This window comes from Taudactylus pleione, unplaced genomic scaffold (genome assembly GCF_031769625.1).
Source record: "Taudactylus pleione unplaced genomic scaffold, aTauple2 ptg000609l, whole genome shotgun sequence".
Lineage (NCBI taxonomy): Eukaryota > Metazoa > Chordata > Amphibia > Anura > Myobatrachidae > Taudactylus > Taudactylus pleione.
Genome location: NW_028285011.1, coordinates 1,039,881 through 1,057,969, shown reverse-complemented (window position 1 = coordinate 1,057,969; position 18,089 = coordinate 1,039,881). Strand labels below are relative to the sequence as shown.

The following is an 18,089-nucleotide window of genomic DNA, read 5'->3' as shown; positions in this document are numbered from 1 at the left end:
TCTTGTTGTAGGGCATGATGTTTAGCTTTTTTTATTGCCCTTTTACTATATCCTCTGTTAATCAATCTCTCTTGTAGTTCTTGTGATCTCGCATGAAAAAGAGTAAGATTTGAACAATTTCTTCTGAGGCGCAAAAACTCCCCTTTAGGAATGCCTTTCAGGACCGGCGGAAAATGAGCACTAGTCCTGTGCAGCACATTATTTGTGGCTGTTTCTTTTCTAAAGAGGTCAGTCTGGATTCTTCCATCTGACATTCTTTGTATCTTAAGATCAAGAAAAGTGACCTCTGTATAACTGGTCTCACAGGTTCTCTGAGATTTAGATCATTTGTGTTAAGAATTGTTATAAATTGGCCAAGAAGTTCTTCAGTGCCATCCCATAGAATTAACAAATCATCTATTTACTGCAACCAAATGAAAATATGTTGGGAATATATTTAATTAAATTCATTAAAAACAATGGTCTCCTCCCACCATCCTAGATAGATGTTAGCATACATGGGCGCACATGCTGCCCCCATCGCTGTTCAATGAAATTGTAGAAAGAATTTATCATTGAAAGTGAAAAAATTCTTAGAACAAATTTTAGAATGTCCACCAAAAATTGGCCAAATGATGTCATACCTTCTTTCTCTAAATAATAAGTCACAGAGTTAATGCCTCTCTCATGTTTAATGCTGGTATAAAGGGACTCTACATCACATGTGGCGAGTATTACTCCCTCATCCACATGCAGTTCAGCTAATTTTTGTAATACTTCCGTAGTATCCCTAACATAAGAGGGCAAGGTGGTAACAAATTTTCTCAAATGGGTGTCCAAGAAATTACTGGCTTTTTTTGGTTACACTTTTGATGCCTGACACAATAGGGTGTCCGGGGGGCAACTTCTCATTTTTATGTATCTTGGGGATCATGTAAAAAGTGGCAATAACTGGTTCTTTTACTTCCAAGAATTGATATTCTGTTCGAGTAATTGTGCCTTGTTCAAGTGCTTCTTTAATAAGGCATTCATATTGATTCTTGAAGCCTTCCAATGGACTAAATAATAGTTGTTTATAACATGTGGTATCTTTAAGTTGTTTATTGGCTTCAACAATATATTTACCTTTTTCCCAAAGTACCACATTGCCTCCCTTGTCTGACGGTTTTATAATTACATCATCCCATGATTGTATCTCTGTTAGTGCTGTCATTTCCTTTCTGTTTAGGTTCCCTGTGTGTTGTGGGTATTTCAATCTCTTGGACCATAAGATGTCTAAATCACGAGAAACTAAATCAATAAAAGTGCCTACTTCTGGACAAATATTGGCAGGTGGACAAAAGGTTCCTTTCTTCCTACAAATAGGTCTAGAAATGGTAGTGGTATCAATTTCAGTTGTCAGATTAGTTGATTCTCTTTCAAGATCCTCAAACACATGTAATGTATCTATATCATCCTGAAACAGGTTTCAGCTATTCCTAATGGATTCATGGATGTTGTTTCATTATCCCGATTGGAAAATTCATGCGAGTAATGTTTTGTTAGTAGGAGTTTTCTACCAAACAGTTGCAGGTCTTTTTCCCATTTAAAACGGTCCAGATGGGTAATTGGTGAGAAAGATAGGCCCTTACTGAGGACATTAATATGTGTCTCATCTAGTTCTCTTGAAGTAAGGTTGATGACCCTTAACTCCCTGTCTTTCTCCATCTCTTTCTCTATTGTCTTTTCTGTATTCTCTTCTGATACCTGGGAGCATGCTGTGTTTCCCATTGTTCTCTGCTTGGAATATTTCTTACCCCGCCGGACCTTCCTCTTCGTGGCCTTTGGTCCAAAATAGGCCCTTGATGTAAATCTAAAAAATCTCTTGCTGTATATGTGGGAAGGCTTTCTTTTAATTGAAAGGAATTATTGTAATCATCAGTCCCTGTTGATTCTTGGTCTGAGGAGGCATAACTTTGTGAAGGTCTTCTTCCTTCATATGTATCTCTCTTGCCCCTCATATTCCACCTAAATACTTGATTAAGGAAATAATCTCTTTTATCCCTTGCAAATTTTCTCTTCTTCCTTTCAATTAAAATAGATTCATATTCAGCTAACTCTTTTTTATATTTTTCAAAAGTCTGTTGAAACTTTGTATCTTGTTCAAAAGGCTTCAGATCAGCTGTGAGATGATCGATCTCTTTACTATATTTTTCTAGTAATAGATTGTCATGTTTGACAAGTATTAGCATCAATTCATTCCTGCATTTTTTAAGTGCATCCTCCCACTCAATTTTGAGATTTTCTGTAGCCAACTCAAAAGAAGGAAAAATTTGTGGTCTATGACCCCTTGGTGATATTTTATGTTTTACATAATTTTCAAAAGTGGTCATTTCCCACCACGTCCTTGTTTGTTTAAATAATACTTGTTTAAGATGTGAAAGTCCCTCCTGCCAATTATGTATTTGCTCATTATTTCTGTTAGGATTATCTGGAAAAATAGTACCCAAATCATCAATCCATTTGTCTCTCCTATTCTGGATTTCCACTGTGAGGCTAAAGTTAGCCATAATGTCTTATGTTAAATCAACAAGATTTTCTTAACAGTTCTGTAATTGATATGAATGAATAATTCTTTTAAATTACTATCATGCTGGGTAGATGAACCTGAGGAAAAGACCTCTGAAATATATCTATTAGACTTGGATATGGGGTTACCCACACAGATATATGTATATCTTATAAGTCCTTCCTTATAATAATCAAAAATGTATGATATATATTTTGAATAAATAAATCAAAATTATCATTTTTAATAAAGGAGGTGCACCCTGGAATAGAAACAACAGTATCAAAAGATCCAAAAGAGGAAAGTAATTCCTTAGTGGGGCACTCATGGACTTATTACTGAAACATTTCAGCAAATTATTTATCAACTGTTACAAGGAAATAATTGTCAGTTAAAATATAACCTTTATTGGTATTTTAATTAAAATATTTGTCCGCGAAACATAGAAAAACAAAATCTAATGTCAAAATAATAAACAATGTGATATTAAAATCCAAATAAACAAATCCAACCACTACAAGTCTCCTGTGTTTAATGTTCTTTAATTAATGATATAATAATCATAAATCATTCAGGTGTCTGTAGACCTGAGGACATCTCATTTAGATATATGTATGAAAAGATTAATATATCAATGAAAGAAGAATATCCTGAGTTTTAGTAAGCCATCACTATCAAATTCTATCAATCAATAGGAAGGTATGTATTCCAGACATGGAGGGTGTGAGTGTCATAGTCTGTTGGAAAATTGTGTATACAATTCCTTAATATTTATGCAGATCTCACTTCAGACTATGTCACAAAGAGAACATACAATTATACCTATTAGGAAATAAAGGATAAATCCCAAACTGGACTTATATAGTATCACATAATTCCTGTGCTTAAAGGAGCAAAAGGAAATATATGTCACTTGGGAATTATTATAAATCCACCTATATTGTGACTCTTAACTAATATGCTGATTCCATATCGTTAGAAGGTACAGTTGCTACTTAGAAGTTGTTATATATCCAAAAAATTATGTGGTTCACACTGTCACCTATGTATCATATCGTGTTCATCAACACAACATTATTTGGAATCATAAGCACAAAATATGAAGTAAAGTGCCAAATATGTTTATAAGATTTAACAAAAAGTTAATCTCTATGGCCTCCTTCCATTTAAAAATTCCAAATTAGGCACATAGATATATTTCTGTATGTCTCTTAAACTATATATAATATTGGCAAACAAGTTGCGTTAGTAGGCATGTGTCCTCTTGTTATGCCTGCTTATCTAAGCTAACATCCCTCCTACAACAATTTAGCTACAGCAGGTTAATTGTACTTAAATTGTATATAATTGACAACAAGATGTCCATATCAGTTGTGTCATTTTATATATACCCACTATTTATAGCTATTTGTCTGTACATGTATCCCTCCTATTTTATATATTTCTCACAGTCCCATGATATTCATGTGGAATAGTGATACAGATTTTTTTATATTAACTTATGCATATTCCCTCTAATGGTTACTAGTTCAGGAGAAATTACAGGTTTGGCACGTGATACTCATTCATATAACTCTCTCGCTATCATCTATGTTTAGGGGTTCCTTCCGTACACATGTGCCCGCTTATTGTGTCCACCTGTCTAACAGAAACCCTTATCAGCAATGTATTTACACTTCCGTAGTGGATATAAGATTAATACCTAATAACAAACATAGCACACACTTATTAGTGTGTGCCGCGTGTCTCCTGACGCGCGTTTCGCTTAGACAGCTTATTCATAGGATCAACCCGTTCTCAGGGTTGACAGTTCTATTATACTGACTACTAGCCAATCACAGCATTACCTGAATTGATGGACAGCCCAATAGACCAATCTTACAGCTTCTAGCTGAGTGATCCATGTGAGAGCAAACCAGAGCTGCCTTTCAGCTTTCTTATTGGCTGAAAAACGTCTATGGTAAATACTCCAGGTAAAAATATAGATAGATGACGATCTCTTGTATAGACAAATGGTTTATATGAATATTACAGAATTTTAATAGGGTACCACTCATAACTCATATAGCTTAACATGATTCACATATATTCCATATTATTAAAAAAAATCGCTGTATGCTTTATATAAGTAAAGTTACCAGTTATATATTATTATTATCAATCCTATTCAGGTATAGTGTTAAACTCAAATGTGGTATAAATAAAATTATGTATAAAGTATTATAATAGACATTAATTACAATAATTAATTAATTATTCTACATAACGTAAATACATTTATTTTATTATTTAGTATTCTTAACTAACATTAGTGAGTAACAATAGTGCATATCAAAAATGTAACTGTATACTATATATAATATAATAAATAAAACTCCTATCATAATAGTGTATAATATAATCAAATAGTGATAAAACTAAATTCAGAAATCATTATAATAAATAATATAATGATAACGTTAAAGTGTATAGTGCAAAGACTAAAATTAAACATTATTAAATTCATAATCAATGTGAAATTAAAATATATAAAAATATATTAAAATGTCCCCTTATTATTCGGGGAGTGTATATATATAATTAATCAATGTGTAAAAACTAAATAATAAAACGTGTAATACATCAATGTCATCAAAACATACTATAAAAATAAGTGAAAAAGACAAATAAAAACCACTCCCTAATATGAAAAACAACAATTCATGTGAAATATATTTCATATTAATACACCTATTATGGTAACTCATTCATGTATATCAAAAATTATAAGTACGCTCCATAATATATTTGTTCATTCAAACCATGTGGTTGAAGACCTCCCATTAAAAATGTCCAATAACTTTCTTTTTTAAGTAATTCTTGTGTGATGTTACCACCTCTGATACCCAAAGTTACTTGTTCAATTCCACAGGATCTTAGAGCCATGGGGTTTCCTTGATGAACATCGTGGAAATGTCTCGCCACTGTGGTGAGTTTTTTTAATTTTTTTTTATATCTGTTTCCACATTCCTTATTGTACCCACATGCTCAAGAATCCTTTGCTTGAGAGGTCTAGTGGTCATCCCTATATACTTCTTGTTGCAGGGGCACACAATGCAATAAATTATTCCAGAGGAATTGCAATTAATAAATTGACGTATTTTATGGCTTTTTTGATATTTGTCAGTAAATTCAACAGTTCTTTGCATGTATATACATGCCTTGCAATTACCACATTTGAATGATCCTTCTGCAGGGGGTTTTCTTTTTTTAGAATTGGTAAAGTGGCTGTGGACCATCTTGTCTCTAAGATTCGGGGATCATCTCCAGCTAATCTGTGCTCTTGGTCCAAGATTTCTTTTCAGATCCTGATCCAATGTAAGAATAGACCAATGTTTTTCGATGATCCTTTGAATTTCATCCCATTCCACACAAAAATCTCAGACAAAACGTACAGTATTATCTTTCTTAATCATCTTAATTTTATTCGGATATAATAGAGAGTTTCTGTCTTGTTGTAGGGCATGATGTTTAGCTTTTTTTATTGCCCTTTTACTATATCCTCTGTTAATCAATCTCTCTTGTAGTTCTTGTGATCTCGCATGAAAAAGAGTAAGATTTGAACAATTTCTTCTGAGGCACAAAAACTCCCCTTTAGGAATGCCTTTCAGGACCGGCGGAAAATGAGCACTGGAGTATTTACTATAGACGTTTTTCAGCCAATAAGAAAGCTGACAGGCAGCTCTGGTTGGCTCTCACATGAATCACTCAGCTAGAAGCTGTAAGATTGGTCTATTGGGCTGTCCGTCAATGCAGGTAATGCTGTGATTGGCTAGTAGTCAGTATAATAGAACTGTCATCCCTGAGAACTGTTTGATCCTATGAATAAGCTGCCTAAGCGAAACGTGCATCAGGAGACACGCGGCACAAACTAATAAGTGTGTACTATGTTTGTTATTAAGTATTAATCTTATATCCACTACGGAAGTGTAAATACATTGCCGATAAGGGTGTCTGTTAGACAGGTGGACACAATAAGCGGGCGCATGTGTACGGAAGGAACCCCTAAACATAGATGATAGTGAGAGAGTTCTATGAATGAGTATCACGTGCCAAACCTGTAATTTCTCCTGAACTAGTAACCATTAGAGGGAATATGCATAAGTTACTATCAAAAAATCTGTATCACTATTCCACATGAATATCATAGGACTGTGAGAAATATTTAAAATAGGAGGGATACATGTACAGACAAATAGCTATAAATAGTGGGTATATATAAAACGACACAACTGATATGGACATCTTGTTGTCAATTATATACAATTTAAGTACAATAAACCTGCTGTAGCTAAATTGTTGTAGGAGGGATGTGAGCTTAGATAAGCAGGCATAACAAGAGGACACATGCCTACTAATGCAACTTGTTTGCCAATATTATATATAGTTTAAGAGACATACAGAAATATATCTATGTGCCTAATTTGGAATTTTTAAATGGAAGGAGGCCATAGAGATTAACTTTTTGTTAAATCTTACAAACATATTTGGCACTTTCCTTCATATTTTGCGCTTATGATTCCAAATAATGTTGTGTTGATGAACACGATATGATACATAGGTGACAGTGCGAACCACATAATTTTTGGGATATATAACAACTTCTTATTTTTTTTTTGTGAAGTGAGATCTGCATAAATATTAAGGAATTGTATACACAATATTCCAACAGACTATGACACTCACACCCTCCATGTCTGGAATACATACCTTCCTATTGATTGATAGAATTTGATAGTGATGGCTTACTAAAACTCAGGATATTCTTCTTTCATTGATATATTAATCTTTTCATACATATATCTAAATGAGATGTCCTCAGGTCTACAGACACCCGAATGATTTATGATTATTATATCATTAATTAAAGAACATTAAACACAGGAGACTCGTAGTGGTTGGATTTGTTTAATTGGATTTTAATATCACATTGTTTATTATTTTGACATTAGATTTTGTTTTTCTATATTTCGCGGACAAATATTTTAATTATAATACCAATAAAGGTTATATTTTAACTGACAATTATTTCCTTGTAACAGTTGATAAATAATTTGCTGAAATGTTTCAGTAATAAGTCCATGAGTGCCCCAATAAGGAATTACTTTCCTCTTTTGGATCTTTTGATACTGTTGTTTCTATTCCAGGGTGCACCTCCTTTATTAAAAATGATAATTTTGATTTATTTATTCAAAATATATATCATAAATTTTTGATTATTATAAGGAAGGACTTATAAGATATACATATATCTCTGCGGGTAACCCCATTTCCAAGTCTGAAGGGCAGAAGCCTTAGAAGGACCCAGGGCAGTGTAACACCGAAAACATAACTCCTCAGAGGCTATGTCCCCTGCCCTTAACACTGCTGTACATTTTTTACAAAGCATTTTAATGGAGGTTAACTTAGTCATATCACTCTCACTGACAGACATAGTAAAGAGGATCACTTAATCAGTCTCAGCTGCATCTTGTGCCACACCCGCACCACACCCGTGCTTATGGCCCAGAATAGCAGCATAGATGGTACAGGCATAGCAATAAAAGGAGGATAGTTTTTAGCAAAGAAAAAATAGAGCTAGCATACAGCTTCAAACAAATGCAAAAAATAATAATAGCTGCACTTAATGGCACTTCCTTAAATCAACTACAGAGACTTAGCGTTTAGTACGAAATAAACAGCTACATAAACTGACCACCAACCAGAGGAGAGGTATGTAGGGGGACCCATACTCCGCACTCCCTGTGGAGATCAGTGACACACAGCCAGGAGAATGACCGAAGAACTCATGGGGAGACGGAGCCGGAAACAGGAAGCTGTCACAGATCAAGCCAGACCACAGTGGAAAGGAGTGTTCAGCAGTGGGGAGGAGCCAGCTGTTATACAGGGAAGGCTGCCTCCCCTGGCCAGTGTTTAGCCCCAGGGACACTGGAGTGTTCTGCAGAACTCTAGTCCTAGGTCCCAGGCATCTTAGTGTGGACGCAGGACTGGCCACACTTGCTGTCATCCCCAGGGTGACCCCCAACCCTGGAGGAAAAAGACTGCATCTTGGCATGCATCACCGCGGTGTGTGTCGCTTACCTGCACCCCGTAGCATCCAGCTGCCATCTAGAAATCCTCTGGGGTCCCTCCTAGCCAAGACCCCCGCTGAGAGGCATGGATCAGTACCGGTGTCTCAGCACCAGCGGGGTGATGATGCGGCCATGTGAACTTTCACGCTGACCACACTTAGAAAAAACTTTACATTTTCAGGGCTGTTAGTAACAGCCCAACTGCAATACAGTGACCCAACTCTGGCTGGGTACCAAATGAAACTGAGGAGCCTCTGGTCTGGGGGCAGTGTATACAGGGAGGCCCCGTTGCATTCTGGGAGAAAAAAATTAACTGCATGGTGCCCGGATGTCTTTGTCATCACCTATACCCCAAGATTTCCTGTGGACCTTCTATGGACCCTGAAGTAGAAATATCTAATCTATATTAGAGATGTGCGGGTTCGGTTTTTAGGAAACCAAACACACCCAAACTTAGGAGATCAAAGTAGATCTGAGCACTGGCTCGGGGCTTTCCACCAAGCTCTGTTGCTGAAACGAGACAAAACTTCATCTTCCTGATGTCGGATCTCATGAGTTTTGGAGTGCATAAAAATCCCTCCCTCATGATCGGGTGCCATTTTACACTGGAGACCGGAGGGAGAGGGTGTGGGAACTGGGCTGCAAGCAGTAGGGGCGAGGGGCACTTAAATAAATAAAAAATATAATTTAGCCATTTACAGTAAGACAGGAGTAGGAGAACTGACTTATAGAAGCACTGTGTGTGTATGTGGGCTTGTTGCAGCAGGAGAGAGTGCAGGGACTGGGCTGCAGGACTCATAGAGACACTAATATTACTAGAAGCACTGTGTGATGCTGCAGCATTGTGAGGCACAAATTGAAACAGAAAACAGTAAAACACTATAGGAGTGGATTGCATCACTTTGAAAAAAAGAAACAATTCTAACGTCATTGTTAAAGTATACTATGGGGCACTCTTAGAAAGTTTGTTTTGTGTCCAGTCACTGAAAAAAACAAACCTTGTATGTTATGAAAAAAAAATATTTACTACAATAGGGTGCACCCTTATACTAGGAGCCCAGTACTATTGCTGAGGCTGCTGCTAGCAGTCTTGATAGTAGTAGACATACTTCAACATCTAATAAAGGTGATCCAGGAAAAAAGCTTAAGAAAGGGTACCTAAAATGTAAACCATATTTCATAATGTTAAAGTAAAAACACATTACCTCTAACAATAAAGGGAAAATTTACTTTTGAAGCCTCACATGCAACACCGTGTCTCCACAAGTGCTAGGTGTGATTTTGACTCCAAGTCTGACATTTCTGACACTGTACTCATAGAGAAGTTCCTTCCACCATCTCTACATCCTCTGTAAATGTGGGGATGACCAGCAGTAAATGTAAAGATGGTGACTTAGACATTGAGCATGCTAGTGTGGAAGTGCAACAGGATGAGGGTGATATTTGTGCATATGACACTAAAGAGGATGATGATGAGGATGTTAATGATGAAGAGGATGAAGAGGATGATGTTTGTGTAAAAGCAAGTCAGCCACTAGTGGCAGCAGTGCTTGGCCGTGAGAAGGACATTGTCATGCCTGGCAATAAGACCAAAAAATCCACCTCTTATGTGTGGAATTATTTTACCCAAATCTTGGCAACATTTATCAAGCCATCTGTACCATTTTTCAGTCCAAATTAAGTAGAGTTAGGAACTTTATCCATGTATGAACCTCTTCCCTGTTCCATAATTTGCAGCAACTTCATGCAATTAAATGTTTTGGGGGAAAAATTCAAAAATCCTGTCAAATATGAACAAGCAGTCTAGCAACACCTAACAGCAGCATGAATAGATCCCAGCAGCACATGCAATCTCCACCACCAACACCATCATCATTCTCCTCATTAATGATTGGAGGTAGTCCTGCATCCAGTTTGCCACAGTGCTGTACATTGGTGTTGGATACAGAGGGGTTATGTACATTATGGTCCTTTGTAGTAAATGGAGGTCATTGTTGGTGGGATTAGTATATAAAAAGTGGTTGGCACTGTAGGAGAGGACCTAAATTGTGTGACTTGCTTTGTGTTCACAAAGTAAACATATATATATTATAAAAGTGTAGTAGATTTCTTTAGCTTTCATGAGTATGCAGTGATTTACACACCAGTACTGCAATGGCCATTCTATTGCAACATGACTAAAGCTTAATTCTGTGTAAATAAGCAGTTGAGAATTACTGCTTAAGAAAATAATAGGTGACATTAAATAAGACAAAATATTAGCAATAAAAAACAATGCAATGAGTACACAATGCCTTAAATTTCAGTTTCAAATTATTTTACAAAAAAGTAAAACCAAGTTACAAATTCTCCTACATAAAGGAAGAGAACATTTTCTATTGTATGGGCATATCTTATACCCTCAACATTTCTGGAAAATGCTTTGTTTGTTTCAGGAAAAGAACCTTGAACCTGTTGTCTGGAAAACAAATATCACTATTCATTGTATAAACTGAAGAACAGGAGCTTGTCTCTACTAATTATTACACACATGTATAAATGACAATAATAAGATACTCTAGCCACCAGAAAGTCATACCAAGGTCCAGGTGGATCGCAGAGACAAATGAATTTAGGAAGAACATAAAGATGACAAATCCCAAGACAGATAAACACTTGATGAGAAGGATCTTGTCTGTTATACCATTCTGTCAAGAGAGTAATTCCTCATTAATATAATGAATATAACTATAACTCATACATTCTATTAATGAAAAAATAGATTAAAAAACAATAGATCTGTAACATTTAACCCTTCATACAACCATTTCAATTAGTTTGTTTACTAAGCAATACAACAGCCGGACTTTGGAAATCAGCGCTGTGATCTGCAGCATTGTTATAAATGATTACCCCAGTAGCTAAACTGGTAAAGTTTGGTCTTAATGGCTGAAAATAGATTTCTAAACGTGTACATGCACATGGACCATGAACATAGCATTGGAACCTGATCAGTTGTTAAACTATAGTTAAGACAATTGTTCCTAATAAATCTTAAAACAATGTCTGAAATACAACAGAACTACTATGGGAATACATACGCTTTTCTGGAGTTCTTGAATGTTCGCTTCCCAGTTTTTGTCCTCTTGTGATATTTGTCTGGAGAAATAAAACATTTCTGAAATGAGGTAGACCATATTATAGAGCACCAAGTTCACAAATTACTTTGAGTGAATATATAGATTTAGTGTGTGTTATTTCCTATTAGAGAAAGATTGCCGTGCTATATTTACAATATCTGCAGGACATGCTATTTTACATTTTACTACTACTTAGACCCATAAACATACCTTTGAAATGTTCTAAGCTTCTTCCTCAGCAAGCTCTCCAATGTCAATACTTTTTGCATTAAGAGACATTTGACTGCAGTCTCTTCACGACTAGCAGGATTAATCCTTTGTGCAGTTAATTTCCAAACATGAATTTCATGTTTCATTTCTACAAATCAGATTAAAAAAAAGTGTAAACTTAAGACATAAGGTTCCAAATGTATGTATGCTTAAACCAACTGCCAGGCAGCCCTACATGTTAGCAAATGCCAGAATAGGTTGGGAATGTCCTCATCTAGAAGAACCATTCCTACAGCATCAGCAGAGCTCTTTTGTAACAGTATATGCCAATTTTCATATCTAGTTGCGGACATGTGGATGGGACCCCAAAAGCAGGACTGCATTGAAAATGTGTCTTAAATATGTATCCACACCAATCAGAATAAATATTAATTCTATAAGTATAAAGCAACTGGTAACTTCTTTATTAAATTTAGGCAGTGTAAAATAGCAATACAATTGGTACAATGCACACAGACACAAGTGTCACAGTGCATAACAATAGAAAACATAAATCAGTTTTAATTAACCTTCCCCTTTGTATAAATGAAACTACCCATTTACTGTATTTGCAATGATAAGTTGTTCTCCTGTAGCTAGCAGAACACCGTTACTCTACAAAGTACTGTATGTTCAGACCAATGTGTCTCATAGGTGTCGCAAAGGAAGTGATATGAATATATGGTTCTAGGTGATCTTCCAAATTCAAGCTGCTGCTTAACACATGTCAGATGTGAGATTAATGAACCATCAAGTTAGCAGTTTGCTTGTGTAAGAATGTGTAGTTCCTTAACTTACTAAAGTGTTGTTGAACCTGCTATGCTTGTTTTAGCTTGGGTATGTTCAGAAAGTTAACAAGACAGAAATGCTGCTGCCTGGCTAGTCTATGTATTCTGATGAGTGAATTACTCATTTCTCAATATATTACAACCTATGTTTGCGAACAGGTATGCTGCTGCTGCCAAAGAATGAACCCAATAAGCAAAAATGCTCAATACCCTGTGGAATTCAAACATTACCCTATGTTGTCAAGTTATACAACGTTTGCCATGATAACATGGCCTCTGTCATTACCCAATATTATAGGCAATCAGCTGAATTAACCTCATCAAGGTAATGCCATTTACTAGACAACCTATGTAGAAGTACAATTCATTAGGAAACATCAAGTACAAAATAAGATCATATAATTCAAAATATATACTGATTTATTACTTATATTTACTTGTATGTACACGCCATATATGACCATATATTTATATACTCATATAATCTTATATCATATTCATATAAGAACATATATATATATATCATTCAGTACTAGAACCATTCGTCAGCCATGATGCTGAAGCAGGACTTAGCTACCATGGTTGCTTTAAGAAAGACATTACCTAACTTGTTTTTCTGCAAAGTTAGGGAGTAAAAGGAACACATTAAGACCTTCCTTTTGCGCACTGTCTGACTTATTTACCAAATATAGAGATTCGGCCCTCAGATGAGGATGTTGCACATTGCACGTAGGCCATGGCTATTGTATTCCAAGGATGGGGAGTATTCCATTAATTAGGGCAAGAATAAACTTCTGTCTCTATCTTTTTATAAATGTCTTATCAATGTATTCCAAAAGTTATCCAATGCTTGTATGCCTTAGATGGGTAAAAACCCTTGCAAGTGGGGCGTGATAATGTGTAATGATTCTGCAAAAGAAATGACAAGTGTATAAAAGATTTGAGACTTTTTCTTTGTTACTTGCATACTGTCCCTGAGAGATGCACTCATGCTCTCAGTAAGATTACTTAATTAATTAATAAATAAATACTTATACTTAAGAATACCTGTTTCGGATCGATTACTCACTGGAGAAGCACACCTGAGGTTCTGTTTAAGCGGACTTAGACACCTAATAAATGTGAATAAGCAGGTGTGAATTATCAGAATAAGCACTGTTCTTCCAGAGTCCCACGTCTGTGCAAACTAGTTCTTTTTTTTATTTGCTGTTCACTTGCAACAGTATAATTTAGTTGAGTTGATTGATGCCATTATAGAGAAGTTGCTCATCCCAATAAATTTAATTTAACTCCACTGTTCTACCCAACAGTTAGCTGATTGACTAAATCATGTTTGTTAATCATATCAGCCTTTATTAACTATTACCAGTATGACACCTACTATGTTACTAATACATCCATATTATGGGATGAATTAATAACGGAGACTTTAGCTTATATATTCATGAGGTACTGGCTCCAAGTGAATTGATGTGTTTCAATCGAGCCGATTGCCTCAATGTCACTTTCTAAAATAAAAAAATGATATGCTGTAGACTAGTTCAGCCAGCTAATGTGTAACAGGTCCACTTGTCTGGCTCCAACTTGGACCATAGCACCCATAGCATCCTCAGGACGATCCATGTTGCCCTGTGGCGACTTGCTGCTGGGATCAGGGAGATGCTGGTTGCGTGAAGCATGTTAGTTACACTCCAGACGGCAGCTTTCTAGGTTGCAGGATATCATTCCAGGAACCCCATGCTAATTACATGTGCCATGGGGCATGAACAGTGCTACCCCAGGCCCTTCTCCCTGGACAGCAGCACCCTTCACCCACCTTTAAATTATGGTTCTGAATAAGAGGTTCAAAAGTAAAATTCAGCATCAAATGGACAACACAGCTCAAAAGGAGCTTTACCCTCAGACATTCTTGAACTAATCTATGAAAGTGGTGGAAGCGCAAATAAGACTAATAAATGAGAGGTGAGGTCATTTTTAATTTTATTCAAATGGATACAGTAGGTCTTTTAAGATCAAATGAACTTTTGCAAGGAGAGAGGCAATGAGCTCTATTCCATCAATAAATTGTAGTCCAAAGACTTGATAGTTAGTAAAACTATAACACTCGTACACAGAAAACATTTAATTGAATAGAGATAAAATCAGAAAATAGGGTGGGAGGAGATTATTCTTTGCTACTGTGCATGCACGGAAATCCCTAGAAACTCCTGCGGCACATGCATTACACAGTGTTAGCACAAAGGTGCTGTTGCCATGAGCTGCAACAGTATATTTTAAAATTGTTGTGTGTTCTTGGATAGCAAATGGGAGGTGGCTAATCAGGAGCAAGCATGTTGCTGGCATGTCACTGAGGCATTTGCATACTTAGATGCTCAATCATTCACTGTGGAGACCATACTCAGCCTTAGGGCCAGGGGCCTGTGTGGCGGCCATTTTCTTAATGATTTCTCTACTGCTGAGGCACAAAACACTGGGAAAATGGTGGCCATTTTCCAGGCAACTTCTACAGCGATTCTAATGCTGACACGGGGCTCCGGAGAGATAAGCACTGAATGAATGAATAAATGGGTGCATGGTGCGTGGGGTGGGCCCCACTGGGCCCAGGAACCATGTGCACCACACATCCTGCACCTATTATAAATACTCCCCTGCATAGGGCTTTGTGAAAGTTTTGATGGTGCAACCAATGGTGTCTAAAGATTCACCAGGCGGTATTACAGCATCTCAGGCATTTCAGTCCGTGCACGTTCATACACATGGATGTACACCAGGGAAGAACTCTGTAGCGGCATTTGCATTAAGTTGCAGCTGAGCGACTGCCAAAAGAAAAAGCCGCATCTGCTTCCATCTCTGAATCAGGCCCACAAAGAGGTACAAGAATGGCACCTGTTGGTTCCAATAACTCAATACCTACAATAAATTTGCTCTCTCAGTTGGGTTGCAGTACCACTTTGTCCAACACTGCGTGCAACATGTACTTATGAATCGAGGGAGGTGAAGCATCCTCCAATTGCACAACAATCAAGCTCTCAGTTATTCCTGCAAACTTAACCATGTTCATCATGGAATAACACAAAGTCAGTGGGTAGCTGGCCTTATGGCAGACCACAGGGGAGAAGACACAGACACAGGAATTATGTTGAAGTGGTAAAGCTTATGTGTACATATTTAGTAATAGGGCTTAGAATTAGACATAGGGCCACACACTATTACAAGTAGCTCTTCACATTAGTTAAGAGAAGTCACAAAATGTTATTTACATTGAAGTCTTAAAAAAAAAAAAAAAGCTTGTCACTACAAGTAAAGAGAAAAAAGTTCTCTACGTTAAATAGCCTGACCGTTACCCTTTCTGCTATTCACTGAATTTGATAAACAGTATAAAAAAAGGCAAAAGGTTCATATATGGTAAGAAGCTGCACATCAATAGTTTCCAGCTGATGGAGACAAAAAAACTCCATTTCCTCTAAGAATCAAACATTCTTTTTTTGTGTAGCTTATATTACTAGTCTGCTTTAGTTTAATAGAAAACTTTAAATCTTTTTAAAATTTCAAACATTTTACAATTTCACAAATATACCGGTACAGTAATTGGCCTTGTTAAAAATAGAGTACGTTAAAGCACGGAATATAAAAATACAGAAATCAGCAAATGTTAGAGAAGCAATTTAGTTTCCCTATTACTGATACAGCAGAGTTTTTGATTGCTAATCAGAAGAAATGTAGCTGCAAATGTTTTTGTTGATTGAAGTTGCTTTCCAACAATCTGTAGCAATGAACTACAGTACACCTGTATTTCTGCAACCCCACTGTTCTGCATCCACAGTATACACCTTTATATCCCACACAGAGTTTTGAGTATTCTTATCATAAAAAAACAAAGTTTCAGTGCAGTTTGCAAAAAAAAGTCATTTGAGTTGTGACACACAGTTACAATTTAGTTTTCCACAATCAAGATGCAAGAATGTCTAGGTATTCAAATAAAAAGTGTATAAATGTGTTTATTACAGATTCAGCATATGACAGCCATAAGCAAACAGCCTTTCCACGTGAACTGCTTTTCAAAGGTTCACTTCAAACCAAATTTTTACAGTACGTTAATCGGACCGGCACAGTACATAAAAGGAAGCAGGGGGAAAAAATTAATATAAACAGTCACCAATATGATGATAAATATCTAAGCTGCCGACATTATGAATGTCTACTTACACCAGAGCTAACACCCGGGTTATTGCAGGGTTAACCCGGGTAGCTCCTTAGTATAAAAGGGGACCGGATTGGATTTCCGGGTCGAGTAACTTGCAGGGTTTAACATGGGAATGACCCGTGAAACCCTGCAGTGTAAACGGCGCAATCCGAGTCACGATGACCTGGAGCGCGCCGCATGCTGGCCAATTGGCCAGCTTCAGTGGCGCTTGGAGATGACGAATTTGCTGCGCTATATAAGAAACTGTTAATAAATAAATAAATCTCCAAGCGTCCACTTCCACGCCGGAAGAGCCGGGCCACTGCAGAGCCGGCTCTGGTGAGAACAGCACCGACTCAGGAATATTCTGGGTCGGCGCCAGCTACATTCCACGTCTGATCCGGTTTGGAACCCTTTTCCAACCTCTGGGTCATACCCGGATTTTAGGTATAAAAGCGGTATCAGTGACTGCATACTTACAGGACAAGTCTCTGATAATTTTTAAGACAGGTATGAGCAGGTCAGACTACATTAATCATTAAGTTTAATGTATTAAATATAAAAAAACATCAATATATTCCACCAATATTATACCCCTTTCACACAGAAAAGCAAAATAACCAGGTAAAGCACTTTTACCTGGTAATTTGCTGATCAACACTGGTATTTTTTCTGTGTGAAAGGGTCAACCCGGGTCGAACTTGCCAGGTCTCTGACCCTGGTAAAGTCCAGGGTCGGAGACCCGGCAATTTCGACCCAGGTTGACCCTTTCACACAGAAAAAATACCTGTCTTGATCAGCAAATTATCGGGTAAAGATGCTTTACCCGGTAATTTGCTTTTATGTGTGAAAAGGGGGTCTGGCTAGAACCGGCAAAACGCTACTCAAATGCTGGGTGGAAGCTGGAATTTTGAAAAAATTCTGTGTGAAAGGGGTATTATTTTCAGGGAGCTGCAGTGCTGGGTTCCCTCAGTTACCAGCACCGGTAGCAGATGCTACTCTGATAGTAACTCCACCACATCATAGTGAAATGCATCAAAATTTAGATAATTTTAATTTTAGTGTTGGGCATACACTGTCATATAAAAAGTCTGTCATACCAACAGACATTAT

The 18,089-nt window shown here is 36.9% G+C and overlaps 1 protein-coding gene across 2 annotated transcripts in view; it reads right to left on the bottom strand.

Moving 5' to 3' along the window:
- Positions 1-18,089, bottom strand: part of OCA2 (OCA2 melanosomal transmembrane protein) — a 296,067-nt gene that overhangs the window by 91,255 nt on the left and 186,723 nt on the right. For both annotated transcript variants that reach the window (XM_088454034.1, XM_088454035.1), the window contains exons 16-18: positions 11,967-12,114; positions 11,718-11,775; positions 11,216-11,324 (exon numbers count right to left, since the gene is read on the bottom strand). In XM_088454034.1, the coding sequence (XP_088310160.1) occupies positions 11,216-11,324; positions 11,718-11,775; positions 11,967-12,114 (315 nt within the window). The remainder of the gene's footprint in view (positions 1-11,215; positions 11,325-11,717; positions 11,776-11,966; positions 12,115-18,089) is intronic.